Genomic DNA, 27097 nt, shown 5'->3' with positions numbered 1-27097 from the left:
TGCCCAAAGTATGTTAGATTTCTCCTTTCTCTCTCTCCTCACACACACACGCACACACACACGCACAAATCTACACCCACCTTTATCTTTTTACTGAAAAAAATTCCCCAGATTCATCTTCCCCATGACTCTAAACAAGTCCCAGGTTTACAAACTGAAGGTGGCTTAAATTCCATGGGGCTCAGGAGTCAGGAGGCCCCCACCTCCTGGTCCCGGCATGGGGCTATTCCCACCCCCAGCCTCATGGCTGCACAGTGTTGGGTCAGGGTGCCTCACAGGGTGTTCTAGAAACACTTTCTTCCTCATTAGCTGTAGAGACCCTGAGATCCTTCTCACCCTACTGAGTGCCCAAAGATACATAGTAAGTCTTGCTTTGTCCCCGCAAAGTTCCAGTTACCATTTTCCCATCACATTGCCTACAGCACTGAAGTTCATTGGGAAGCGTCACTCTATCTATATATAATCTATAGGGAGATAGAAATTTCCTATGTCTGCCTCTTTGCAACTTCCTTTGAGAGCAAAGGAGCTAGAGTTGATATGGGAGGTTTTGCCCTTTTGGTGAATTTCATACTATTTGGGTGACGTTCTTATGATGTCCTAAGCATATGGGGACACATTATGCAATTTTTTAAACTTACAATAAATATCTAGATTTCTTTTTTTTAAAACAAACTGGTCTTCAATGGTGAGTTATTTAAACTATTATTTAAACTAAAAGTTACCCTTCATGTCAACATAAAAATAATTTACTATAAGAATTTTAACCTTAAACTTTAAAGCTTTATTAACAAAGCTACACCCCTTTAGCTCAATTAGAGCCCTATTCAAGTTATCAAAATTAAATGAAAATTAAGTTTATAGTATGAAAACAACAATGGAATTTTAGCTTTTCATCACTAAAAAACACTTCTCTGACAACAAAGCTATTTGGCAAAACAAGTTTCCACCAACTGCTACTGAAATTAAAAAAAAAAAATGAGAGAAAGAAAAAGAAAAAAGAATGAAAGTTTTCCTTTTTTTTTTTCAGTGCTTTGAAATTAGTCACTTTTTCCTTTGCTTATTCTATTTCCTCCCTTAACCTGCTGCTAATGAACCTCACCACTGACTAATTCCCAGCAGGGTGAGTACAGTTCTTCTATAAAAATGTGTTCTTAAATAATAAAGAACGGCCTGTATTATGAAATTATTTTATTGATACCATGCTGAGATGTTCAAAATCATGTTACAATGGATTGTTATAGTTTAGTCATAAGATATATAAAACTAACACCTAACTGAATATGAAGAAGATTTTATTTTATTTTATTTTATTTTTACTTTATAAGGGAAACATTTTTTGCAACGTGTCGACTGGGCCCAATGATATATTAAGCAAAATTTCTAAAATATTATCTTGGTTAAAAGAACACTTAATGACTATTTCTACAAAGTAACCACTGCCCCAGGTCTTCACACCACCCTAAGAGCCAATAAATCTGAAGCCTCAGGCAGCTTGTTTGCCTAGACTCAGCCAGACACATTTGTCCTGTCAGATTCCCTTGGGGTACGTGGAGGACCTCCCCGTTTCTTTACTGATGCCTAGACTCAGCCAGACATTTGTCCTGTCAGATTCCCTTGGGGTACGTGGAGGACCTCCCCGTTTCTTTACTGATGCGCCCTCTCTTCACAGGCTCCTCTCCCTTCACGCACCTTCTTTCTGTTCCTCACTCACAGCATAGCTACCTCATGCCTTTGCACTCTCACCTTTGCTCCTGAATATTCGCACCTGGATCTCAGCTCAATGTTCTCTCCTCAGGGAGCCTCTCCCCGAACCCCTAAACTACCCGTTCCCTAGCATGACACGAGTGTGTTTCCTTCATAGAAAAGAACTATCTGGAACCAGTATGTGCATTTAGAGACGATTCTCATTATCATGGGACTTCAGTACATAAAATCTCTAGGAACAGGGAATTAGCAACTACTGAACCATTGTTCCAAGGGTTTCCAAACAGAGGGCAGGTTTCCTACAAGCCTCTGGTTCCATTATGTTCATCAACCACTCAATAATAACCTTATTGTAGATGTGTTTTTTTTAAAGGCACCTTTTTCATATATATTGTTGATTCATGAACATTGAACTCATGGCACTTTAACTCACGCTTCAGTGAAGCTTGTGTTAGACAGGTATTTTCTCCATGAGGCACATCACAGCCTTCTTCTGCCTGCAAATGACCATGTCTCATGCATGGACTCGGGGGTTACAGACAGATTTTAGAGTACAGTGAATTCTGAAGTGCAGAATCCATGAGTAACAAGGACCAGCTGTGTCTGTCTGTTTCCTTTTTGCTGCCTGTCCCTCCTTGACACTGGGTTCCTTAAGAATGGGGATTCTGCCTGGTCTTTCTTCCCTGTTACGTCCCCAGCACCAGAGCAGAGCACACAGGCGGTCAATACCAGACAGATACTGGATGACCTACTGGGCTAATGTATTTCCCTCTGCGAAGAAAAGTCTATCGCCCGCTCCTCTCACACTCATTCTTAGCGTCAAAGCACACCTCGTTATGAAGTGCTTCGCAGCTCCCTGGGCGTTCTGAGTGTCTCTCTACCTTAACATGTATCAAATTCCATTTCAATTATTGATTTACTTGGCAGTCTCCCTAACTAGAGGGAATCCCTTCTGGGCTTGATCTGGTTCATCATTATCTTTGTGTCCTCTGCACCTAAGACAGTGGCTGGCCCATATCAGGCATCCAGCAAATATTTGCTTAAAAAATAAATATTCATGGTTTATAAACTCTTTTCCCTTGACCCATGTTCCCAAATGTGATATTTATCTAAGAGATGGGGATCCTAGAAGCTGTCTTTCAAAAAGAGATGGTCTATTCCTTACTTGTTTAAAGAAAAACCTATTGTGTTTCTGTCATAAAATCAGTTTTTCCTTGAAATCCACTATCATGGCCCTCACCAACGTGCATGGCTTACATCAATCATCTCACCACATATATATATATATGTGTACATCAAATCGTCTTGTTGTACACCTTAAGTATATGCAACTTTTATTAAAAAGATAAAATAAATTTTCTAAAAATGAGATGAACAGGGAAGTCCCAGGTGTGCTGAAAGGTGGTTATTGCTGAGGAGATATTAGCTGAGTGAAATGTAATAACAAAAGCCTCCAGAACACATCAGGCCAATGATGGAAACCACTTTAGATCTTTTTAATCTTACCACACAGAACTTTGTCAAAGTGCAGTAACGTTTGCTTCATACACATGCTATTATGTTCGTAGGCTGGAATATGAACCCAGGTTTTTACTATTAGCTACTGGATTCAGCCAAATGGCCCTGAATTCAATCTGGCTTTCACACCGTGGCTTAAATCTCCAAGCTGGTAGAGTCACCACCTCCAGAGGGTCCTATGCTGTCCTGCCCAGAAAGCCTCCCTTGCGCCACTCGTCCTACCTCATCTTATCAAACCTTCCGGGCCCTGTCGAGGCTCTGCTCCTAAGACCCAGCCCCTGACCACTTCTTCCCACTCCCACCTCCCCTCCTTTCCCATCCTCTGTTAACTATTCCAAACACTTGCTTCTTATCTCATCACCTAACATTTCGTGGGTATCCCTATATATTTTACCTGCTTTCGTAAATAGGCAAGAATGATCTAGATTCATGGCCTCCCCCATAACACCCAAAAAGTACCTAGCAATCAACAAGCACTCATTAAACGTGGGAGTGAATGCGAATGCTGATAAAATAGTAAAATCCTCATGCCATGATAATAAATATATGAGACCTTGTGTTTATAACATTATCCAATGTGACGCCAACCATCCCTAAACGCACAGGACAACTTACTGTTGTTTTCCGCGTAAATCCTTATGACAGGCATCAGCTCAAAGAGCACTTTCGGTTTGGACTCAATGAGCTTCATGTTCCTCTTGTCCCAACCAGCACCTTCAAGATACAAGCCGTAGACATAGACACCCTCGGTGGGAGGGGCAGAAATGTCATCCTTCAGCCACTTGGTGACTTCATTGCAAAGCACCATGTTGTCCAAGGCCCAGCCTTCGTTGGCCCGCGTTATTTCCTGCTCAGGACAAGAACACGAGCAAAGGACGAAGAGCGTGGGTAGAGGTTTATCTTAACATAAAGAGGTAACAGGGATGAAAGGGTAACCCCCAATTACCCTAATTCGGAGGAAGTAGAATTGTACTTTTACAGCTACAAAGATACTCTCATAAACAATACCCATCTCCTAACTCAACCATTGTATTTTACCAAAAAAAAAAAAAAAAATCAAATTATATCAAATATAAAGATAACAAATAAATTCTTTGAAAGTCAAGTTAGCAGCCTGAGAACAAGCTGCTGGATTTCCTTTCAGGACAACGTAATTGCTGGTGGCACAAACGGACAGCCATTCTCTGTCTCGTTACAGTCTTAAAACTATACTGACAGAAGAAAACCTTGTAAAAGAAAATCATAATAACACAACAGGTGTAAGTCGAAACTATTACCTGGCGCATTGCAGTTAAAAATCCTTGGGGGTTAAAAAAGCCTGTCATCCAGAAGCAGTGGGGTCGGCCGTTGAAAACCCAGGAGGTAAACTGGCAGTTTCTTTCTAGAAGTTCAGTAAACCAGAAACCCAACGTACTAGAAATCCATGATGCCTGAAATGCATACATTGAAATAATTAATTAATACAGGCTTCATTCTGCTGTGTGACTAGCTATGTGCACAGGAAAAAATGAAGAAATACCAAATCACTTTTAGAACTTAAAAGTTCCTGAGACATGAATTTCCCTTGGGTTCTGACATTTAAGTTTTCAAATTATTCTTCCTCTTTCTGATTTTAAGGTATGCTAGAATCAGCTGATCATCACATGAATTCCAGAACAATCTAGCACTCAGTATGCTCTTCAAGTACAAATATATTCACTACCAATTCTATTATAAAGCAGCTAAAATAGTTAATTGAATTAAATTTAGTAAGTCTCAACTATTTTTCCTTAGTTTACATTTTTTTTCCCTTAGGTTACATTTTTAACAGCTACACATAAAACAGGGTTTCCATTTACATAAATGTGCTCATGGTCTCTTTAAACTATATTGTTAAAAAAATAAAATATATTCTGTTGCTGAAAAATGATAGAAGCCCTCCTCCTCTTCTCATTTTTAATGAGGCAAACAACAGTTATTTTCAGAAGTTCTTGTCCCTGAGAATGAACTTTTATTCCTCTGATGAAGGAGCAGAAATGGAAACACAGGTCCCTTACCACCAACAAATTAATTGCATTCATTGTTTGTAATATTCTGCCTGAATTCACACGTGGAACTTCTGTTATTACAATTGGTATGGGTATGTCATTAGTGTTAGCAGCAACTCTACCAGTAGATATCTCCAAACCGTATTTTATATCATTTTACTGTAATTGGAATACCTTATGTATGAATAAATGTAGTGCTCAAACTGTGTAGATATACTGCTTGAATTTCAAATTCCTAAGAATTAATTTGCCTATAAAAAATGAGATTCCAAAGACTGACAATAAGTTGAGTAGAATTAAAAACTGTAAATAAAATCATAATTTCAAAATTAGGTAACTCATTCTATCCTATCTTTATAGGTGTGTTAACTGGAAAAGATGTGTTTATACTGAGCTGGGGGCACAGGGAACCATTAATGCAAGGGCCTCCCCTGACAAGGATCCCTCCTCCAAAGAAAGCCTTCCAGGAGCTGACCAAGCTGGGTGAGCTGGTTTGGTGGGAAATGAACCTGCAAAGGCCACTGACTAGTGACCAGGCAGGTTCTCCCTCTGTCACCGGCAACAAGGACAGTCAGTCCACACAGAAAACTCTCTGGCCTTGGGAACGAATTCATTGAAGGTGAGGAGAGGATGGAGAGTGGTCAAGGCTGATCTGGGCTTCTAGAGCCCAGGGTGAGATACCAGAGTCTCGATGCTAAACAGTCTCCTTCAGTTCTAACACTGTCATGTCTCACCTTCCCATTAACCTGAGTAGCTTCCAGAAGGCCAAGACCTGTCACTGCATGACCCACTCCCATCTCCGGATGCTGCCCTCCCTGCACATGCCCCGGCCTGGCCCAGCCCCAGCTTTCCATCCTCCCCAGTGCTCCCGACATAGACCCAGATCTTCACCGCCCCCCCCCCCCCCACCAATGCATGAACTCTGGACAAAGTTACTCTGGTACTCTCTTTACTTCTCCAAGTAGACAAGCATTTGTCAGAAGTGTATCTGCCATGTAGCACAAGGACCAGCACACAATCAGTAAGCAGACTGTTACATCCTTATCTTGTTACCTGAAGATATACATACTCACTTATCTACAGGCAAACCCATGAAAAATGTTTCTCTTTGGTGTGACTTTGGCTGTGTGTGTGTGTGTGTGTGTGTGTGTGTGTGTGTGTAGGAAAACTTCCTTCTACAAAGCTAACATCATGGGCTTTGAAGCTCAAGAGCCGGGGTTTAATTTCTGACCCTTGGACTTCGTAGGCGTGGGATCTGGGAAAAGACTCAGTGTCTCCCAATCTCAAGTCCCTCACCTGCAAAAAGAGGGCTATAAAATGCAAAAATTTAAATGAAATCATGCATACAAATGGCCTAGTAGAGTGCCCCATACATGGGAGATGCTAAGTAGTCTCCTTCCCGCACTAAATGCTACAATTACAGACCTACTGGGGGAACTGTCCCTAAAAAACAGAACCCTTCTAAGTAAACGACGTTCTCCTGCTCTCCCCTTGCCAATCCAGACTACCGACAACAATAAAGTGAGGAGGGAGACCGGAAGCAGACATGACCGTACTTTCTTCCACCGAGCAGGAATCCTGGCATCGAACATGCAGTTCAGCGCATCTCCCAGATCTTCGCTCATGATGATGGTGCCGTCGACAGCGAGTTTCAGCTCGGTCAGGGTGCTGCGGACCAGGGAGAGCAGCCTCTGCATTCTCTCTATCTCCTGCCTGAGGAAAATGTTCATCGGCTGGAACAGCCCCATCTTCTGCAGCCTCTCTCTCACCTGCCGTGGAGACAGTCAGCACATGTTAAAAACGTGACAGCGGGGCACCTGGGTGGCTCAGTGGGTTAAGCCGCTGCCTTGGGCTCAGGTCATGATCTCAGGGTCCTGGGATCGAGCTCCGCATCGGGCTCTCTGCTCAGCAGGGAGCCTGCTTCCTTCTCTCTCTCTCTGCCTGCCTCTCTGCCTGCTTGTGATCTCTCTCTGTCAAATAAATAAATAAAATCTTTAAAAAAATATATTTAAAAAAAAAATGTGACAGCGATGGCTATTTATGTAACTGGCTCCCTGGGGCTGCTGAAAGGCCCCTGATTGTCCAATTCCACTAATGGTAAGCTTTTAATTTTTTTTTTCACTGCCAGAAAACAAAGGAGAAACACAAAAGGACACATCTGTGGGTGGACCAGCTGACTTCCTGTCCCAGGCAGGAGAGAACAGGCAGCCATTCATTCCCAGAAGAAGACGAACGCATGACCTCTATCACACAGCCTTCCACACAGCAGTGGCGCTCGTCGGGAGATGCTCATGTACCTGCTGGCCTAAGACTGGCAAAAACACACACAGACACACAAAAAACAGATGTGTACATGCACACAACCATCCTGCTGGCTGCTTCAAAAGACTAGACTCCTGTCTTCAGAGCTTCTGGTTTTTTCCATCAGAGCATCCATCCGATCGTTCCCCCCCAGCCACCCACCCGTTTCCATCCTACGAGTACTTATCGAGAGCGTCTTCTATGGATCAGCTATCCTGCTGGGCTGAGTTGCTTTATCCCAAGGCAACACAGACAAAGGAAGGAGGCTCTCCTAAACCCCATTACTTGCCATGTTTATTTATGTAACTGCTATTCCATTTTTAGATATTTTTATTACTTCATAAATATTTCAGCCACTGTTAGATATGAATGACCTCTCTCCCGATACTACAACGACAGGTGCTTATGAAAGCTGATAATGGTATTGATTTTCTCCAAGCAAGTGATCAGTTTTCTCAAGGGGAAATTATTCCCTTGGTAATGGGTCCTTGAGTTCAGTGTACAGTACCAGAAACCAAAATGGTCTGCTTTGTGGAAAAATAATAAGATGTTAAAGAAACAAAATGCTGCAGGTTTCTTTTTTGAAAACCAGGTAGGGCCAGGGCGTCCTATGACAGAAGTGTTACAGGGTTAGTCCGGGGCATCTGCTAAAACTACATGGAAAGTTAGTCACTGGTGCTTTTATCTAAGATTTTAAAATGTTTTCAGGGTAAATCTTTTCACTAACATCTGCTAAACTGTCTAAAAAATGAACTTTCCTAATAATAAATTTGGCTTAGAAGTCACTTACATATTAAAAAGACAAATCAATTTTCAAAACCTATGAAGCTGTAGAGTTACTGATATAACCTTCCCAAAATTAGGATGGCCTGAATTTTAAGATGTGCATTAAATTACACAATATTTTTTCATTGACCGGTTGCCTGATTCTCAAAATACATGGCTTTCCTTTGAACGAATGACAATGTGAAGAACCTCAAAGGAAAGTTCTAGAAAAGCAATCCTAACCCATCGGTATACACTTAGAACCTAGTCACGAACATGAACATTCTTGTCAGGGTTCTTTATTGTTTCTATTTCAAAATGATCACATTTATAGACTTAAAAACTTCTTTTCCTGGTTCTTCAGGAAGTGAGTTTTTGAATGTTTTTTTTTTTAGTTTCAGAAAAATCATTTTTTGCCCTCCTTCCTTACTCTTCCCGCCCACCAACCGAACAGATGCTTCCCACTGCTGACATCCAGTCAGAACGTCAACTCACTTCAAATGGGCTGTAGTCGGGGGGCAGCTTTTCCAGCATATCGTCGGCCAGCCGGGCCACCACAGCCTCCCGGGTCTCATCCCCTCCCCCGGAGCTGTCCTTGGGTTGGATGCTGAGGATGGTGTCCAGCACATCCTTGGCCAGCTTGCTCTGGTAAGTAATGTCGGCATTGGGATGCAGTCCGAACACCTCAGGGCTGTCGTAGGTAGGCAAGCTCTGAACAACAAGTACCCCACATTAGCCCACATTGCTGACTGACATAAGCACCCCTTAGATTATACAGTCTTAGGAAAGAAATGTTCTTATTAAAATAAATCATGTAACATTGGGTGTCAACTATACTCGAATTTTAAAATGAATAAATAAATAACATCAAATACTATCCCCACCACCACCAAAAAAATAAGCATTTACACAATATGTCTTATTAGTGTCAGGCTTCAATCTCAATAATTTCTCCAGGAAAGAGTCAAATGTTGACGTGAAAGAGGATGAACACTGAGAAACACAGTAAGGTTAGGGGTCCTTACTGTCTCTACCTCCAGCAAATTTAATCAGAGACACTGTCTTGTTTTAGAAAATGTGAAATAGAAAAAGAGCTCTGGATTAGTATTTTGTTTTCTGAAGGTCTAATTTAAACCAATATTTTAAATAAATGTGATATAACTAATGGTTTCTGTGCTTTAAGGTACCAGAAAATGATAGTTTTAAGGTACCAGAAAATGATAGTTTTAGCAACTATGGCCCAAAAAGGGCCGCAGGTGGGAACTGTACTCTCCCAGGGAGAACGATGGAGATTAGGAAAAGAGGAATACCGAGAGCCACCCAGTGCGAGAGAAAGGCAGACAGCAAGAGACGATCAGAAGCAGCATAAGCAGGAGAAGAACACAGCTATTTGAAAGGAAAAAAAGTACCTAAATTTGACATTGGTTTCAATGAGTGAATTGTATCCTAAACTTCATTATTGTCTCATATTTTTCCTGCAATCTCCTCCCTTATTTTATTCCTTTTTACATAATGTCTTCTCATGAACAAACTCAAGTTCATTGTGAAATGAAGTATATGTAAATAAATGCATGTACAGGCATATCTAAATTTATATCTTCACAGGCACTTTTGTATTCAGTGCTAATGATTTAAAGACATCTATAGAGCAGTTAAGAGAAATGTATTTGTTGATCTGAATTAATACAAGTGTAGAGGTGGTAATGTACGATAAACTCATTACATTCATATATCACAGAACCTCTAAATGTACTGATCAACTGAGCCCTTTGGGGCCATTGGGTTTTAGTTTGTTCACTCTGAGATGAATCTCAGATAGATGCAAAGAGATTTCTTTTTGTTTTTTAAGATTTTGTTTATTTATTTGACAGATAGAGCAAGAGAGCAAGAGGACACAAGCAGAGGGAGCAGCAGAGGGACAGGGAGAAGTAGGGGCCGATCCCAGGACCCCAGGATCACAACCTGAGCAAAGGCAGACACTTAACTGACTGAGCCACCCAGGAGTCCCAAAAGAGGTTTCTAAATAATGATCTAATGAGTTCAAGGTATGGAGACAGAAAACGTAGTTACCCTGAAACACAAATCAGGTCTTTTCTTCAAATTTCCTGTCCAAATCTACCAGATTCCCTCTGAGAGCAACACTTCCCAGCCAGGGGCAATTTTGCCCCCCGGGGACATTTGGTATATCTGGAGACATGGTTGGTTGTCACAACTGGATGGGGGATGCTGACATCTAGGGAGCAGAGGACAGGGTTGCTGCTAGCCCACTGACAAGACAGCTCCCCACGGCCAAGAAGGTTCCTGAAGATCCTCAGATTCTACCATCTGGCCAGGACTGAGAACCAGAGGTCTCAGGATGAGTCCCCATGTGGCCCTTGCCCTGTTACCATAAGGAGCTGAGATCTCAAGAGTTTCCAGGGACTTACGTAGCTTCCCTAGTTCAAAATCCATCCAGTCTGTCGTATCCCCAAAGAATATTCCTCACGAAGAATAAAAGAGAAGGAAGGGAGGGAATTCATACAAAACCCACACTCAGAACAAATACAAACATTGTAATCATTAGGTGATAGAAACATATGAAGAAAGCACTTACAGTGAGATTATGTATCACCATTAAAATTTATTTTAAAAGCAGTGTTTGCAGTGCAAATAAATATCAAAATGGTAACTAGGCTGTAGACATGCGCTCTAGGCATATAATTCTGAAGCGGACAAACCTGGATATATTGAAGATAGTTATCCACTGTGTTGCATTTCGGAATATTATACCCTTGGTAAAAGCTGAAATCTGATCCAAACATGTTTTCACTGAACCAGACCTTAGCAAATGTGTTCAGCAACCTCTTATCATAGTCGTCGGTGACTCTGCCTCCGTACTGAATCTCTCCTATCATGTAGCAGACAGTGGTCCAGGAGACGCCCTGTGAACATGGACAGAACCGTTGTGGAGAACTGATTACCTGGTTCATCCTGGTTTTCCCCACGAAGCAACAGCTGTGTATTTGTGGTCACCAAAGTCATTCATTCATTCTTCATCAGTCATGTTAAAAGTGCAGGAAGAAAATGACATAGACAAACCTTGAGGATTACTCAAAGCTCCTGCACATGATTTGAAATCGACCCCTTTGGTGCTTTCCTATGCTTTCATATTTTAATTTCAACTTAAAAAAAGCTAGATTTGGGGAATACTGAGGCAGCTCCTTAAAAAACACATGCTTCAAAAGTGACCTAGACTTTTATTTTTGTTTTTTAGGATTCTAAAAAACAAGTTTTCTCACCCCTCCTCCCCACCAATTCAACCCTTTTGCTTTGCATGTAATTTCAGCTCAGCTTTGAGAAATACAAAGATAAACAAAACTGGTTTCTTTTTTTTCATCTGAAATCCAGAGGCAAGTGTGACCCAGCTGGCACGACTTAAAGGTAGGACTATGCAAGCACAGAAGGCCATCACTGTCACAGGATCCGTCCCGAAGCTGGGCAAGTGTGTGAACAGAAGGCCCTGTGCCCACAGGAACTGACAGCACAGGGTGGCGCACACACGGTACCTTTTTGACATCCATGTCATCTAGGTGGTTTTGGATGAACTGCACGGTGGCGTTAAAGTCAGCCTGATTAAATTCATAGGGGATGTTCCATCCCAGGGGACCGAACTTCCTCCTCTCCTGGACCGTGGAGTGCAGGAAAGCCACCGCATAGAGCATGGGTTTCCACTGGGCTGCGGTGCTTACATCCAGCAGGTCCTGGCTCACACCTGTCATGGCCGGTGGGGCGAAAACCTGTATCGTCACTCACACCCCTTGACTTCTTATTACACTTATACATTATTATTTTTGTAAATTTCTGATAGTAAAATTCATTTATCTTCAATTATTTTTATCACATTCATATGACAATTATAATTTAACTTTGGGTGTCCAGAGGGTGTTTCTCGCTGAAAAATCTGCAAAGAGACTGGGCGAGGAGGTTGGGGGCTGGTTAACTTAACTTAACATGGGTCAAGTTCCTGCCAGTCTGACAAGATATTGTGGGGATAAACTAGAGGTAGAAGTAGAAGAAGGATGGCAGTACTATTACTAAAATACTAGTATTTCAAATGCTATTATTAATATTATTTATTATTACTAGTAACCTAATATCATTTAATATAATACTATTATTAATATTATAAATGCTACTACTAAAATTAGTATTATAAATTAGTATTATAAAATTAGTATTATAAATACTACTACGAAAACTACTATTACTAATTATTTATTATTGCTCTTATTATCATTATTATTTGGAATCTGTACTCAAGTTGCAATGAACTTCAGTATATACTACTCACAATTTTTTTTTTTTAAAGATTTTTTATTTTTATTTATTTGTCATAGAGAAGCGAGAGCAAGCACAGGCAGACAGAGTGGCAGGCAGAGGCAGAGGGAGAAGCAGGCTCCCTGCTGAGCAAGGAGCCCGATGTGGGACTCGATCCCAGGACGCTGGGATCATGACCTGAGCCGAAGGCAGCCGCCCAACCAACTGAGCCACCCAGGTGTCCCTATACTACTCACAATTTAATATCAATTAAGACAGTGTATCTAGAAGCCCACCACACCTGAGTATATTCCCCAAATTATGCTAAGTGAAATAAGTCAATCAGAGAAAGGCAATTATCATATGGTTTCACTTATTGGTGGAACATAAGGAATAGCATGGAGGACATTAGAAGAAGGAAGGGAAAAATGAAGGGGGGTAACTGGAGTGGGAGACAAACCATGAGAGACTGCGGACTCTGAGAAACAAACTGAGGGTTTTAGAGGGTTGGGGGTTGGGGGGGATGGGTGAGCCTGGTGACGGGTATCAAGGAGGGCATGGATTCCATGGAGATTGGGTGTTATACATAAACAAATAATCATGGAATATGACATCAAAAACTAATGATGTACTGTATGGAGTCTAACAAAACATAATAAAAATTATTATTATAATTATTATGTATTTATATTACATATATATAACTATATTTTTTACTTAGAATTTTTTTACCACCCTCATCCTTCCCCATCTATTTACTCCCACATTATCTCGCAGCCTGACAAGCATTTGAGCCTTGTTGGCAACTCAATAAAAACTGTAGATTGTTCAGATGGCCTCATGAAACGCAGGCAGGTCATAACTTGAATTCAGCCTCTGCTTTTGCAAGAGGCTATTGGCCAACTTTAGGTAGGTAGCATGAAGGACCATAAATGGCAAAATAATGTTAACATAGAAAGGCGGGTGTCTAGCTGGAGAAGAGCACAGGCCAAGGCAGAGCAATCTGGGGAATACAGGAAAAGTTCAAGGTGGATGACCATGAGCTCTGATGTCCTAAGGCCACCAGAACGTATTCCATGTGGGGCGTGCGTTGTCCTCTCCTCATCGTGGTAAATAATAGTATAGTTCACTACAGCTCTATCCTGACTTATGGCGTTTGCAATTTCTTTAAGACAACAAATTTAAGCACAAAAAGTCCCCTCGACTCACCACCGTATGTTCTTTTCAAGCCTGCCCGGAGGCCCTGTGGAGGCTCGTTGGCAAATTTAATGGCCATCTGAAGGAGCGTAATGGGAAAGTTCTTATGAACTTCGGTGGTCATCCACAGGCGGAAAGCATCATGTACCATCTCGGTTTCTACAATTATGTCCATTAGCTCATCCATGAAATCGAGCCCCAGATGGCAGTTCTGCAGAAGTGCCCATCCTCCCTAAGTCAACAACAGTAAATGGAAATGAGACACTATTTCCTGTTGCACCCAGAGATTTAAGTTAATATATTCTTCAGAAAGTAGGTAATCAAAATTTAACAGAGAAGCACATTAACCACTAAATTAGTCCAGGTCAAATCTACAGATACAATGACGTTGAGTTGAGGTTAAGTGTGTCTTTTTCTTTTTCCATGCATTTGTCCCAAAGCATACTAGCACGCCAACTGATAATATATAGTAGGAGTCATGAAAATAACCAGAGTTGGTGCCAAAAGAGATAACATCACTGCCTTTTACAGGTGGTTGAGTGAAACGTCCATTTACCTCAGCTTCCTCCCAGGTTCCATGAGAAGTACAAAGAAGGGACATTTTTAGGGGCATGAGCTTTTACGAACAAGGACAGTGAGGGTGAAGACAATATCAGTAACATTTAAAACAGGAAAGCTAAATCCTCAACTGGCATTCAAGGAAAGCTGAGAAGTAACCTGATTTACGCCACATAACCTCAAACACACAAGAGCGGGTGGTGAGATGTTCCTGTGGAGGTGGGGGAGAAGATGGCTCACATGCGAGACCAAAAGCCCAGCCTTCCAACATGTTCCTGCCTCCCTTAAAGAAAGAGGGAAAGCTGGTTTTCTTTGGAAGGTACCATGGACAGGGCCGGACTGGAGGACATCAGCACATTGAGGGTCTAGGAACCTCACTGAAGACAGGTGAAAGAAAGGCTACCTACTCAATTTCGAGACCTATTCCATCCCTTCTCCCACAGAGTTCTCAAAACTCTGGGCAGGATGTCCACCACCTAGAAAGTGGGAGAATCTACATACTCTAAGAACAAGAGCCTTAGAAAATAACACTTATCTTTTGTATAACATATGGTATAAGCCTAAGAATGTTTCTTGTATAAAGCAATAGAGACAATATTTTAGATCATGTTGTAATAATTTACTCAACACCTAATCTATATATTTCTGCTAGAATGATCTATAATATCCAGATCATAATCTCGAGTTGTTTTCTTGACTCTGTAACTTTGGCTGGTTTTGATTTGACTAGTGCAGCCCAAGTTATTTCTCTTTCTGAGAAACAAACCAAGGACCAAATTTAAAAAATCTTGGTATAAAACGGATCACTGTGAAATTTCACATATCCCCTTCTATTTTCTTGAGGAGTATATAGCACTGCTGAATAAGTAAACTATTTTTTGTCCCTTGAAAAATTCAACTGGCACCGTTCACAATTCAAAAAAAAATTAGATATAAAACATAACAACCACAAAAAGGGTTGAGCCACTCTCTGTCTCCCAGCATGCTGGGGAATCTGAGGTGAGAAGTGGGCTGTTTCAACCCTCCCCTGGAATCTGTTCTCCATGGCTGTTTCTGTGGGGTTACCATATTCTGTATTAAATGTTTTATGTTAAGGAGATCATCCACATTGCTAGTCTTGGGTAGTCAGTTTAATCTGTCATAGTGCCTCAAACCTTCCTTTTTTTCTTTTATTAAGATTTTATTTTTTAAGTACTCTCTAAATCTACCATGAGCCTCGAACCCATAACCCCAAGATCAAGTATAGTGGCTCTACTGACTGAGCCAGCCAGGTGCCCTGCCTCCAATCTTTCCCACAAAACTTTAAAAAAGCTAGTATCTCTGACAAGTTGTAAGCATGCTAATAATAACATTTTTTTTTCTTTTACTTGATTTACTAAACTACTAAACAGAAAACATGAATAAACTGAAGGCTAAAATTATTCCATTTATACTCAACTTAGTTGCCTGAAACTATAATTATTAAATACTTATTTATTTTAAATTAGAATTAAATAGGTGTCCTGTTATTGCGGGTATCTTTGTTCTAAGCACAGTAACATGCAGAGGGAGAAACAGAGAAAGCGAAAAGGAGGGAGGGGAAAAAAAGGAGGAGGCCAAGAAGAAGGAGGGGAGAATGCGGAGGAGGCCAAAAGGAGGTAGAAGCCAGGGTAGAAGTCTACTAAGCCTTCATGTCAGACCAGACCTGGCATTCTTTTTAAGATTTTATTTATTTATTTTATATAAAGAGAGAGAGCATGAGCAGGAGGAAGGACAGAGGGAGAGGGGGTAGAGAAAATTCAAGCAGACTCCACAGAACCCAACATGGGGTTCAATCCCAAGACCCTGAGATCATGACCTGAGCCAAAATCTAGAGCTGGATGCTTAATCAACTGAGCCACCCAGGTGCCTCTTCCTGATCTAGCATTCTTAAGTATAGATGCATGTTTTCATCTCTGGATACACTTCAGTCCACCCCTGCCGCCCTCCTAACTGCATAGCAAGTGCTCAGACAAGGCACACACATGTGAGCCTCCCTACAACCTTCAAGAAAACTGGGGGTGGGGCATATTGTACTTGGGGATAAAAGAGGTGCTAGGTAAATATGGAGGTTCTAGAACCCAATGGGCTCAGTTCTAGACCAGAGGAAAGAGACTAGACTGCAGCAAAACAGTGAGGTTCTAGATTCAGTGGCCAGGACCTAGAACCCAGTGGTTTCGTGGTGGGCCTAGTGGTTGGAGGCTAAGAGTAGTGTGAAGATAGCTAGTCTGTCCTCAGCAGGGAGATTCCCTGGGGGGCACAGAAGGAGTTTTGAGATATGGCAGGGGAGAGCTCAGACTCCGGGAAAGAGGATTAGGGTCCGATCTAAAAAAAAAAAAAAAGGCCAGAAAGGCATCTAGATCAAGACTGCATATTCTCCAGTCGGAATATGAAGCCAAGTCATTCTGCCCCACTTGCCTGGCCAAACTGTGGAGGAAGAGGGAAACGGGGCAAGGGTTCACCCAGACAGAGTTGGACACTCCAGAGAAGGCTAGACCAGCGTAAACACATGAGTGTCCTGTCCTAGAGATGGAATTCTAGAGAAGAAATGGAGGGCCTTGTGCATTCAGTTAATTTAAGTCCCTGGAAGTGCCTCAGCTCTGGACTTGACTATCCTATTAGCAAGATTATCATGTGGTTTCCAGCACTTTATAGCTCCCCAGTGAGGCCTGAGCGTGGCATATTCTGCATGTTACAAAATTTGCAAGCCACAAAGGGCTCTAGGAGCCCCAGCCTGGACAGCAATAAGCGAGGTTTCCTAAAATCTCTGGTACCACCACAGGGTAACAGCAGATTCCTGGCCTCTAGGGTCTGGGCTAAGCCTAGGGGACTCCAAGGCATAGATTATACATTCTGGAACGCAAGAAAGACTTATGCTGTGGTGGGTTCTGGAGTGCTGGTGATTATAAGAGCAGAGCTGGAAGCATAGCTGAGGTCCTGGAGTGTATGGCACAGGGGGTAAGGCTGTAGACCTCCCCCTCACACTGAGGGTCTGGGATCTAGAGTGGGGCTTAAGATTATGCAAATTGGTTGGGAAATAAGATGCTCTAGTTGGGTAAGTTTTCTATAAGTCAAGGCTCAGCAGAAAAAAATTGTATGTTTTTCCATGAAAATTTTTCCAATGAATATTAAACTTTTCCCTGTTTGGTGAACATCACAAAGCATGTAAATTTTAATTCTTAATGATTCATAAGTTCTTTTCTGCATTGCTATTCTTTAACCTGTAATAACAATATAACCTAAAAGTAGGCATTTGGCCTCACATTCGCCATGGTCTGCTGTAAGAGCTTGCGTGCGTGGACCTCCTGGCCTTGGCCCATGGACACATAACGGGTTTCTATTTTTAATCTCTTCCCCAAGGCAATGATGGAATCCGTGGGATCCGAGCCCATAGACAGGAGACAGATGAGTGGTGTCCGTGGATCAGATTCCTCCCACGTTTTTTCCAAGTCCAGGATAACTCCTTCTGCATAGCGCTCTCCCATGGAGTCCATGATGTACTTGCGGGCCTGCCAAAAACAGTACAGGAGTCACCAAAACGGATCCTAACTCCTCCATGTGTTATGATGCAGGGTGGCTTCCAAAATTCATTTTGGTAGATTGTCTCAGTGATGTTCGCAGTAACTCTGCCAGGGAAATAGGACAGAGACATTTTCCTTATCTTATAGAGTATCCTTATCCTTATTTATAGAGTATCTCTACTCTATAAATACCAGAGAGGCTGTATGTTCTTTGCCAACACACAATCACACAGTTCAAGACCAGAACCCAAGTTGGCTGACCAGTTGTCTGGAACCTGTTTCTATACGCTGGCTACTTCATGGTACATAAGAAATTTAAAATATTAGGAAACTGTATTATTCAGGATGCTTTAAGGGAAATGTATAGTCATTCTAATAATCAAATAAGCAGCACAACGCCTGGGATTTAATGGATACTTATCAATGGATAATTACTGAATAACTTCTAATTAAATAAAATATATTAGATATTTACTGAATAAGTTAGTTAATATTTTAAAGATTTAGTCCATAGTTATTCTCCTAATCATTCTTAGAATCCCTTTCCATTTTGGGCTCATCTCCTTTACCATTAATTTTGTTTTGACTGAAATACATGCTCACAATATCACAGACTTTGTCAACTATATTATCAACCATATAAAATATTTCACATAAAAACATAGCTCCTTTTCCAACAAAGTAAAATAATTAACCAATAAAATACTATTGTGATCTTTAGTCTATGGTCTCCCTCTGGTAAAAACTGGATTCCCTCAAAGAAAAATTTCCTATTCTGTTTTCTTCTCCTACCCCATGGGAGTAAAACCCAAATTTCTCTACCCAATGAGATTCCCCAGAAGAATCTCTCTCACGTAATAATCAGAGCCCAGCTACGGGTGCAACACGACCTTTAACCTTTCCAGGGGCTGGGTAAGCTGAGCCTTGGTGAGGTGGGCCTTGGCGGGACCCCACTTCCAATTCTGGAGAAACACAAAACAGTTGTAGTCAGGGTTTTCCTTAAGTCAGAGAGACTTGAGAAAGACTTGGGCCAAAGCGAGAGTGGTGCTGGTTAAACTGTTTTCTTTGACTTAAAAACACCCGAAGTTCGATTTCAGTCAGTAATACAGGCTATTCCTCCATTTTGAATATCCAGCTATGCACGATGCATTCCCAAAGTAATTGTCACCTCCCAGGTCTCTGAGCTTTAAAATTGGGATGATGTCCGCACTCACGTCTGCCCGCTGCAGGTTAGAGTGGGAAGGTGGTAGCCACAATAAGGGATTCATTCAGATCTTTGGGTGATGAGCGGGATTTATCTAGATGAAGAGGACAGGCAGGAGAGCTAGCGTGGTGAGCATTCCACGCAGAGAGGACACACACAGAGAACTTGAAACCGAAAAGAGCAAGTCACCGAGAAGGGCCAGAAGGACATCCAGTATAACTCATGTAAGATTCAGCTGTGGGACATCCCGGCTTCTGCATACCTCATCAGCATGAATGGAAATAGAGTGCCACATTGTCACAACTTACTCTTCACACACCTGTGAAGAACATTTTTTTTTTTAAAGATTTTATTTATTTATTTGACAGAGAGAGATCACAGGTAGGCAGAGAGGCAGGCAGAGAGAGAGAGGAGGAAGCAGACTCCCTGCTAAGCAGAGAGCCCAATGCGGGACTCGATCCCAGGACCCTGAGATCATGACCTGAGCCGAAGGCAGCGGCTTAACCCACTGAGCCACCCAGGCGCCCCTGTGAAGAACATTTTTGTCTCAATATCTGATTTCAGTGAAACAGACTCAAGTGTTGAGTCTGGGTAAAAAATCAACAAGTAAACCTCTGCACCTGTTCTGACCCTCTTCATTGTTTTTGAGACACAAATGTGTATGAAACATGAGATAACCTCTGAGGGTGCTCTGTTTTTACAACCAGGCCGCTGAAATTCCCCTGACATGGGCAGTCATGCTCAGCCAAAATACTGAGAACAAGCCTGATGCTGCCTATGGGGAATGGGGACTGCATATACCCACGCTGTAGACTTTCAGATATGCTTCCCAAGAAGGTGTCTGGTTGAAAAGCACAAAAAGAATGTAATGTGAGCATAAGAATTTCAGAGGAGAGGGCATTTTTCCAGAGGGGCCTTGCAGATCTTAAGACTTGGGTGTTTTAATGGCCTTGGGAAGGCACTGAAAGTCTTCAAAAAGGAAGGAATGGCATAATCATATTTCCATTCCTTCTAGAGTATACAGGATTAACTGGAGTGGACAAGAAGGAGCAAGAGGAGACCCCAGCTGGGAAACCATGGCTCTAGTCGATCCGTGGACGACAGAAGCTACGATGGTGATGACAAAGTTACAAAGGAGCTTTGTAGACTTCAATTCAGTATTGAACCAAATAAAGTGTTACATAAGGAAAAAAGGAAGGAAGGAAGAGAGTAGAGGGAGAGACACAGAGGAGAGAGAGAGGAGGGGAGGGGAGACGAGGGGAGGGCAGGGGAGGGGAGGGAAGGGCAGGGGAGGGGAGGGGAGGGGAGGGGAGGGGAGGGGAGGGGGAGGAAGGAAGGAAGAAAGGAAGGAAGGAAGAGAGTAGAGGGAGAGACACAGAGGAGAGAGAGAGGAGAGGAGGGGAGACGAGGGGAGGGCAGGGCAGGGGAGGGGAGGGGAGGGCAGGGCAGGGGAGGGGAGGGGGAGGAAGGAAGAAAGGAAGGAAGGAAGGAAGGGAGGGAAGAAGAAAGAAAGGAAGAAAGAAGGAGAAAAAGAAAGAAAGATAGGTAAGGGGGGGAAAGAGGGGAGGAGGGAGGAAATGAGAGAGAAAGGAAGGGAGGGAGGAAGGAAGAAAAAGAAAGAGAGAGAGAGAGAGAGAAAGGACTGCTTGAAACTCCTACACTGTCCTTAAGGCCACAGTCTGACAAGTCTTTGGGGCAGGATAAAAGTAATGAAGTTGAGGAGAAAAACTGAAGGAAGGGTGACCTCCGTTGCCCTGCATTGCAAAACTCATTTTTCTTTTCTCAGTAAATCATCGAAGCTAGTTATTTTCATGACTCCTTGGTACCTACCTGGACTTGGAACTGGCCATTCCCTGTTGTTAAGGCTCGCTCGGGAGAGCGCGTCCCACACTCTAGTATAAGCCCAGCCTGCGGTACTCTGTGGCTTGTTTGGGGAGGGCCTGAAGGAATCCTCCTGAGCTGAATATTCAAGCTAAATTTTTCATTGTGGAGGCAGGACACAAAAGTCTTATTAGCAGTGACATTTCCATGACAGGAGGCCAGCAGATTAAAGGTCTTTGAGAAGATGGATCTTCTGGAGGCAGCATTCACATTTAAACCATATGAAAAATTCAAAGAGTTTTAAGCCAGTTCTTGCATCAAGGTTCCTGAGACTTTCTGGGGTTGTAACTGTAGATTTGGGAATACTCTGCCTCCCTCTTATCTACCTCTCCGGCCAGAATTCCACACTCTTCCTACTTTTTACGACTAACAACATGGAGCATCCACATCATTTCTGAGTTAATATAAAAATGGTATGGAGGAGTAATACATTATCTTTACGTCATACCTGTACGCTGACCTTAAAAACACGGCTTCCTTATTCACTCTTGTACCATTTAGACCAAAGAAGATTATTAAATCATTTAGCCCAAATGCACACCTCGCTACATTTGTTTACTTTTCCATTTGTCACATGGATATTGCCAGAAAATTCCATAGAAGCCTCCAATTCTGACTGGGATTAAAATATTCAATATTTCTTTAAATTTAAATGGAAATTCTCCTTAAAAATATTCTCCTAGGGGGCACCTGGCTGGCTCAGTTGGTGGTGCATGTGACTCTTGGTCTCAGAGTTGTAGTACATTCGAGCCCCACAATGGGTGTAGAGATTATTTACAAATAATAAAAACATCTTTAAAAAACATTCTTCTTTACAAACTTTTTACCTGGGCAATGGTTCTGTCAGGACACCAGGATCTAATAAGGAGAAGACGTCTAAAGCAGTCAAGAGATTTGTCATAGGCATTTGGAAGGGGCTCCTCCTCAGGGTTTTCCTTATCAAACCAAATTTTCCACATTTTCTCATTTCTTGATATCTGAAAATACCAGGGGATAAGAATTGCATCACAGCACAGAAAAACCTTTCAGTAATAGTTCACGGATATTTTTCATCAAATCTTCTGACTTTTCCAGACACATGTGAATGATATCCCTTGTTTTGCTTTTTTTTAATTTTATATTCTACTACCAAAAAGTGTGATAGTCTAAAATCAAATGTGATTTTCTCTAAAGTCGGTCCACATTAATGCCAGCATACAGTAGCTTTTGAAGTAGGGTACCTTTCTCATACCTTTGTGCTAACAAATTTATGAGGAATAAAGAAATCAATGAAAACTCATTTTCATTATTTTAAGGAAATCTGATTTGCTCCATGAAATCCTTTCATGATCAGGAACCCATTCACTCATTATTCACATATGTTTCCTCATTTCCCAGGGCCACTCCTGGCATAAAAGAAGACATTTAATATATGTTTATTATTGAGCCAAAAGCCTTTTGGTCAATACTCCATTAATCTAGAGTAATTTGAAATATATGACTTAATATCGTATCAAATGAGTAATGACACACATGCTTCCTTTAGGCAATTGATAAAGAGGAAGAGAACACAGTCCATTATCCTTTGAAACTTAAAATCAGGGACAGCAGTCCAAAGGCATTCATCTCTAAAACACAGCACAAACAAATAACGTCTGCAGATAAATATAATCCAATGTTCTCTGGTATATTCCCCTTGATTAAAGCCCCGGATATAGTTCTTGGAGGCCTAATCAAAGGGAAAATGTGCCAGATCCACACTAGAAAGTATTGTGTAAGAATAAAAAGTAAAAACCTCCCTCTGTCGTGAAAGACAACATGATGTGGAGAGACTTCAGGCATAAGACAATCTCCAGAAGACGGCAACCTCAGGAACAGATATCAGTCGGAGAAAGGTCACTAGGAGTCATCTCATAGGGGAACACACTCGAGTGCATTAAAACCTCCCAAATGAAAGTTATTTTACACAAAAGAATGGGTTAAATTATACGGCAGAAATAATGCAGATCACCAGGCATAAAGCCAACACATACAGATAGAGCTGAACAGTAAGTTTCTGGTCAAACGAAACCGGGAAAGTCAGGAACCAACATTAGCATGTTTTCTGGTCATAAAAAGCCTACAGCTTGTGGGTACATAAAGCCACCTTGCTCTAGTGTGACTTCTCTCTGCTCATCTGATTCTCAAGAATCTGTTCCCTAGTTTGTCCCCATTCAGCTCTCCAGACCCAACTTCCATGATGCCAGCACGTAGACAACTCACCAGGAACTGGCTGGTTATGACCGGATAGTGACTTGTAAAAGGGGCCAAGGACTGGCAGCCGATTTATGTCCAGACATCTGGCTAAGGCCATAGCATGGGAGCACAAGAGAGGAGGAAGAAGAGAAAAACAAGAGGCAAGAAAATCATCTCCAGCATTTAGAGGTCGGCTGTTCATGTTTCTTTTTGTTAATCTCCAGGAAGATGGCAAAACCCCTTAAACATGTCGAGTGATTTCATTAAATCTCAGTGTTCCCACTCATGGCTCTCCTGTCGGTGATACTGACAGAGGGCACTGGACGGCACCATTTCGACGTGGTGGAGTTTGCTTCATCAGAGTGCGAGTGGGTGGGAGGAAGGTCAGGCACCAGGGCAAGAGGGACAACATTAAACGACTTCTCTCTTCCACAAGGACCGCAGCTACTTGTGAGTCAGGGAGCTGCTCCCTGCGACGCTGCTGGAAACTTATTCAAAGCACAAGTTACCTGATCAAGGATGTCTGAAAACTGTCTGAGTTTGCTGAGTTCCACCAGATTCAGCCAGGTCATGTCCAGGATCCATTTAGCTGGTTTAGGAGGACAAGCTTTAAGGTCCAAGGAGGCACCTCCTTTAAAATCAAACACAGAAAGTTACTAGATTGTTCTTTCTTTACTCTAAAACAACATATTTATATACAAAAGCTTTTTCTGAAACATTTTTTAAAGATTTTATTTATTTATTTGACAAACAGAGATCACAAGTAGGCAGAGAGGCAGGCAGAGAGAGAGAGAGAGAGGAGGAAGCAGGCTCCCCGATGAGCAGAGAGCCCGATGCAGGGCTCCATCCCAGGACCCTGAGACATGACAGAGACAGAGGCTTTAACCCACTGAGCCACCCAGGCGCCCCAACTTTTTCTTATACTTTTAATTTTAATTATTTACCACCTTGACATTTTTTAAAGGTTTTATTATTCTGAGAGAGACAGAGTGTGCACGAGCAGGGGGAGGGGCAGAGGGAGAAGCAGACTCCACACCAAGCAGAGAGCCCAACACAGGGCTGTATCCCAGGACCCTGCAATCATGACCTGACCCAAAGTCCGACACTTAGGGATGCCGGAGTGGCTCAGTCTGTTAAGCATCTGCCTTCTGCTCAGGTCATGATCCCAGCATCCTGGGATCAAGTCCCGTGCGGGCTCCTTCCTCCGTGGGGAGCCTGCTTCTCCGTCTGCCTGAAGCTCCCTCTGCTTGCGCGTTCTCCCTCTCTCTCTCTCTCTCTCTCTCAAAGAAATAAAATCTTTAAAAAAAAAAAAAAAAGTCCAACACTTAACCAACTGAGCCCCCCGGGCACCGCATTACCTTGTCATTTTTTAGGCTCAGAAATATGTCATAGTAATGAACAAGCTTTAAAATCAAATAAAGGAATTGATTATTTTAGAAGAATCAGAAGCACAGGTATGGGCTACTGGATTCTGTCCTAGCTCTGTGTGGTCAAGGTCTAGGACAAGGCAGCTCATCACCTGGGTTCCTGTTTCCAAATAGGTAACAAGGATTAAAGAAGCCTGGGTGTTGTGATGGTGACAGAATGAGAGAAAATATGTATGTAAAGCACATGAGACAGGACCAAGACCACAGCAGAGGGACACTAAAGGAGCAGCTGTTGTCAACATTGGCACAAGCTCTTTCAAGGAGAGAGTTTATCTAGAAATGTCAGCAGCACCCACATGTTTAAAGGGTTCTTGTCTATGAATCAATACATTATTTATATCCATTTGAGCACACCGAAGCATCCTGCACTGTGTCACTTATTTTTGGTCAGTCTAACCACAGCAAACATTTCTCCTGGGTAATGACTCTTACTTCGTAGCTGCTGACTTACCTAAGCTCACGTAACATATAACTCCCACGACACCATAAAATAAACGACACCTTAAAATGTTATTGTTGCCCATCTCAGAAGAACTAAATGTGTAAACAATCATATTTTAAGTCAAAGAAATATTATAGGATGAAATATATTGTTTAATAAACACCATCTATTAAAATATTTCAAGGAAAACATGCTCTAAGTATAATTCTTAAAAGGATATAACCAATTCATTTGGCTAACGTTAAAATCCTTTTTTGAACACAGCAGGTCAAGAACAAATAATAACACTCCAGATATTTATTGAACCAATCTCCACTTTATCCAGGTGCCATGGACCCCACTAAATTACTATCTTTTGACCAAATCCATCTTAGTATATTTCCAACAAGGTAAAAGTATGGCCTTGAAGCAATTTTGATAAGATTATTAAGTCACCAAATCAAAACAGATTGCTTCAATGGCAGAGAGCAGTTAAAGACCTGAGGACAATGGCATTGTGTTGAAATATGTCATACCAATTTCCATGGAAACTGTCCATTTTCCAACAAACTCAAAAGAATAAGACAGACACCAGAGAGTTAGGGAGAAGCCATTTACAGGAAGGAAAGGGTGGTCCTTGCAACCAAAGCATTATTCATGGGTTAGCAGAGGGTAACAGTGGCATGAGTATTTTTCCTGCCTCAAAAGTGCACAATGGGCCACAGAGGATGATGGTATTGGGTTGGGGGCAGATATATTCCTGGATGATACGGCACCAGATTAAATGTACTTCTGATGAGGGAACAATTGGAATAGGTATAATTCAAAATAAATTCTCCAGGTGACTGAGAGGTATGCCGTTGCCTCCATCCTGTGAATCCTTACTCTGGAAAGAAGTAAGTTTGAATTTATACCATAACACTTTGTAAAAAAAAAAAAAAAAATCGATACATTCTTACAACAAAAAATTTCTACAAGTGATATCACAGAATCATAAAGTGGTCTAGGTAAGGCAGATTTAGAAAGTCATCGGGGCTGAACCTGTTCCACCTCAGAGATGAGAAAATTAAAAGACCAGTATCCAAACATTTTCGCTCTCTAAATAACATTTTCAAAGAAATGACTTTAAAGTCCGTGCAGAAGAAGTTCCCCCACTGGGTCCTTCTCGCCAACATCTCAGCCCCTCATTGAGCAATCTTGTGACATAGCTGCCTTGCAAAGCTTCCTCCAACTCTGTTGCATAAAGCAGGGTCACAAAACTGTTGAATGTCAAAACCCCGCAAAAACCAGTGCAGCCTATGTGAGCCTCAGATTAATAAAAAAATAAAATAAAATATTACAGATAATATAACAATGCCTATCGTTTGCTGAACATATCCTACGTGCCGTCATTTACACAAATTGTGTGACTTCTCAATAATCTGCTGGTGTAGACTTGACCATCCTTGTTTTATAGCAGAGGAGACAGGAGCCTGAAAAGTTTGAAGAACGTGCTTGAGACACTCATCAAGAAATTAGCAAAGCCACTACTTTCTCTTAGAGTCATCCTAACCCTAAATCCCACGTCTGCTATCATCACATCAAATGGCAACACATTTCCCAGTATTTCATCCAGACTTGGACGCATTTTATGAGGAAATGCACTCCATGCCTGGATGGAGATGTCGGGGACAACAAGCCACAGGAAACCTCCATCAGCTGGAGCAGTCAATGACACCGTGAGTCGGCTATTTGAAGGGCTCAGTGAAGAAGTCAACCCCTACACCCACGCATCTCCCTAAGGGATGTTTCCCCAAATCATGCACCATCCACGTGCTCTGATTTAGAAAATCTGGAAAATAAAGAGATCTAAGGAGCCAGAGTTCAAGAGCTGGAGACAAAGAATAGAGAGAGAGAAAAAGAGAAAACTTGTCTGTAAATCATACATTCCTAAGTTCAAGTCTCACCAAGTAAGTCTTGGTTGTTTCTATAAGATATGTATGCAAATGTATATTTATACAAACACGAATACGCATTTGTTCACATTGGACATAGACCTACGCCGC

At 41.9% G+C, this 27097-nt stretch overlaps 1 protein-coding gene across 1 annotated transcript in view; it reads right to left on the bottom strand.

Moving 5' to 3' along the window:
- Window positions 1-27097, bottom strand: part of DNAH5 (dynein axonemal heavy chain 5) — a 264535-nt gene that overhangs the window by 5839 nt on the left and 231599 nt on the right. The window contains exons 69-78 of the mRNA XM_032337743.1: window positions 23714-23835; window positions 21818-21967; window positions 17648-17893; window positions 13821-14040; window positions 11861-12066; window positions 11033-11236; window positions 8811-9026; window positions 6806-7018; window positions 4500-4652; window positions 3838-4069 (exon numbers count right to left, since the gene is read on the bottom strand). Of these exons, the coding sequence (XP_032193634.1) occupies window positions 3838-4069; window positions 4500-4652; window positions 6806-7018; window positions 8811-9026; window positions 11033-11236; window positions 11861-12066; window positions 13821-14040; window positions 17648-17893; window positions 21818-21967; window positions 23714-23835 (1962 nt within the window). The remainder of the gene's footprint in view (window positions 1-3837; window positions 4070-4499; window positions 4653-6805; window positions 7019-8810; window positions 9027-11032; window positions 11237-11860; window positions 12067-13820; window positions 14041-17647; window positions 17894-21817; window positions 21968-23713; window positions 23836-27097) is intronic.

Source organism: Mustela erminea, chromosome 3 (assembly GCF_009829155.1).
Source record: "Mustela erminea isolate mMusErm1 chromosome 3, mMusErm1.Pri, whole genome shotgun sequence".
NCBI classification, from domain to species: domain Eukaryota; kingdom Metazoa; phylum Chordata; class Mammalia; order Carnivora; family Mustelidae; genus Mustela; species Mustela erminea.
The sequence above is the reverse complement of the archived record's forward strand: the minus strand, read 5'-3'. Positions and strand labels throughout refer to the sequence as shown.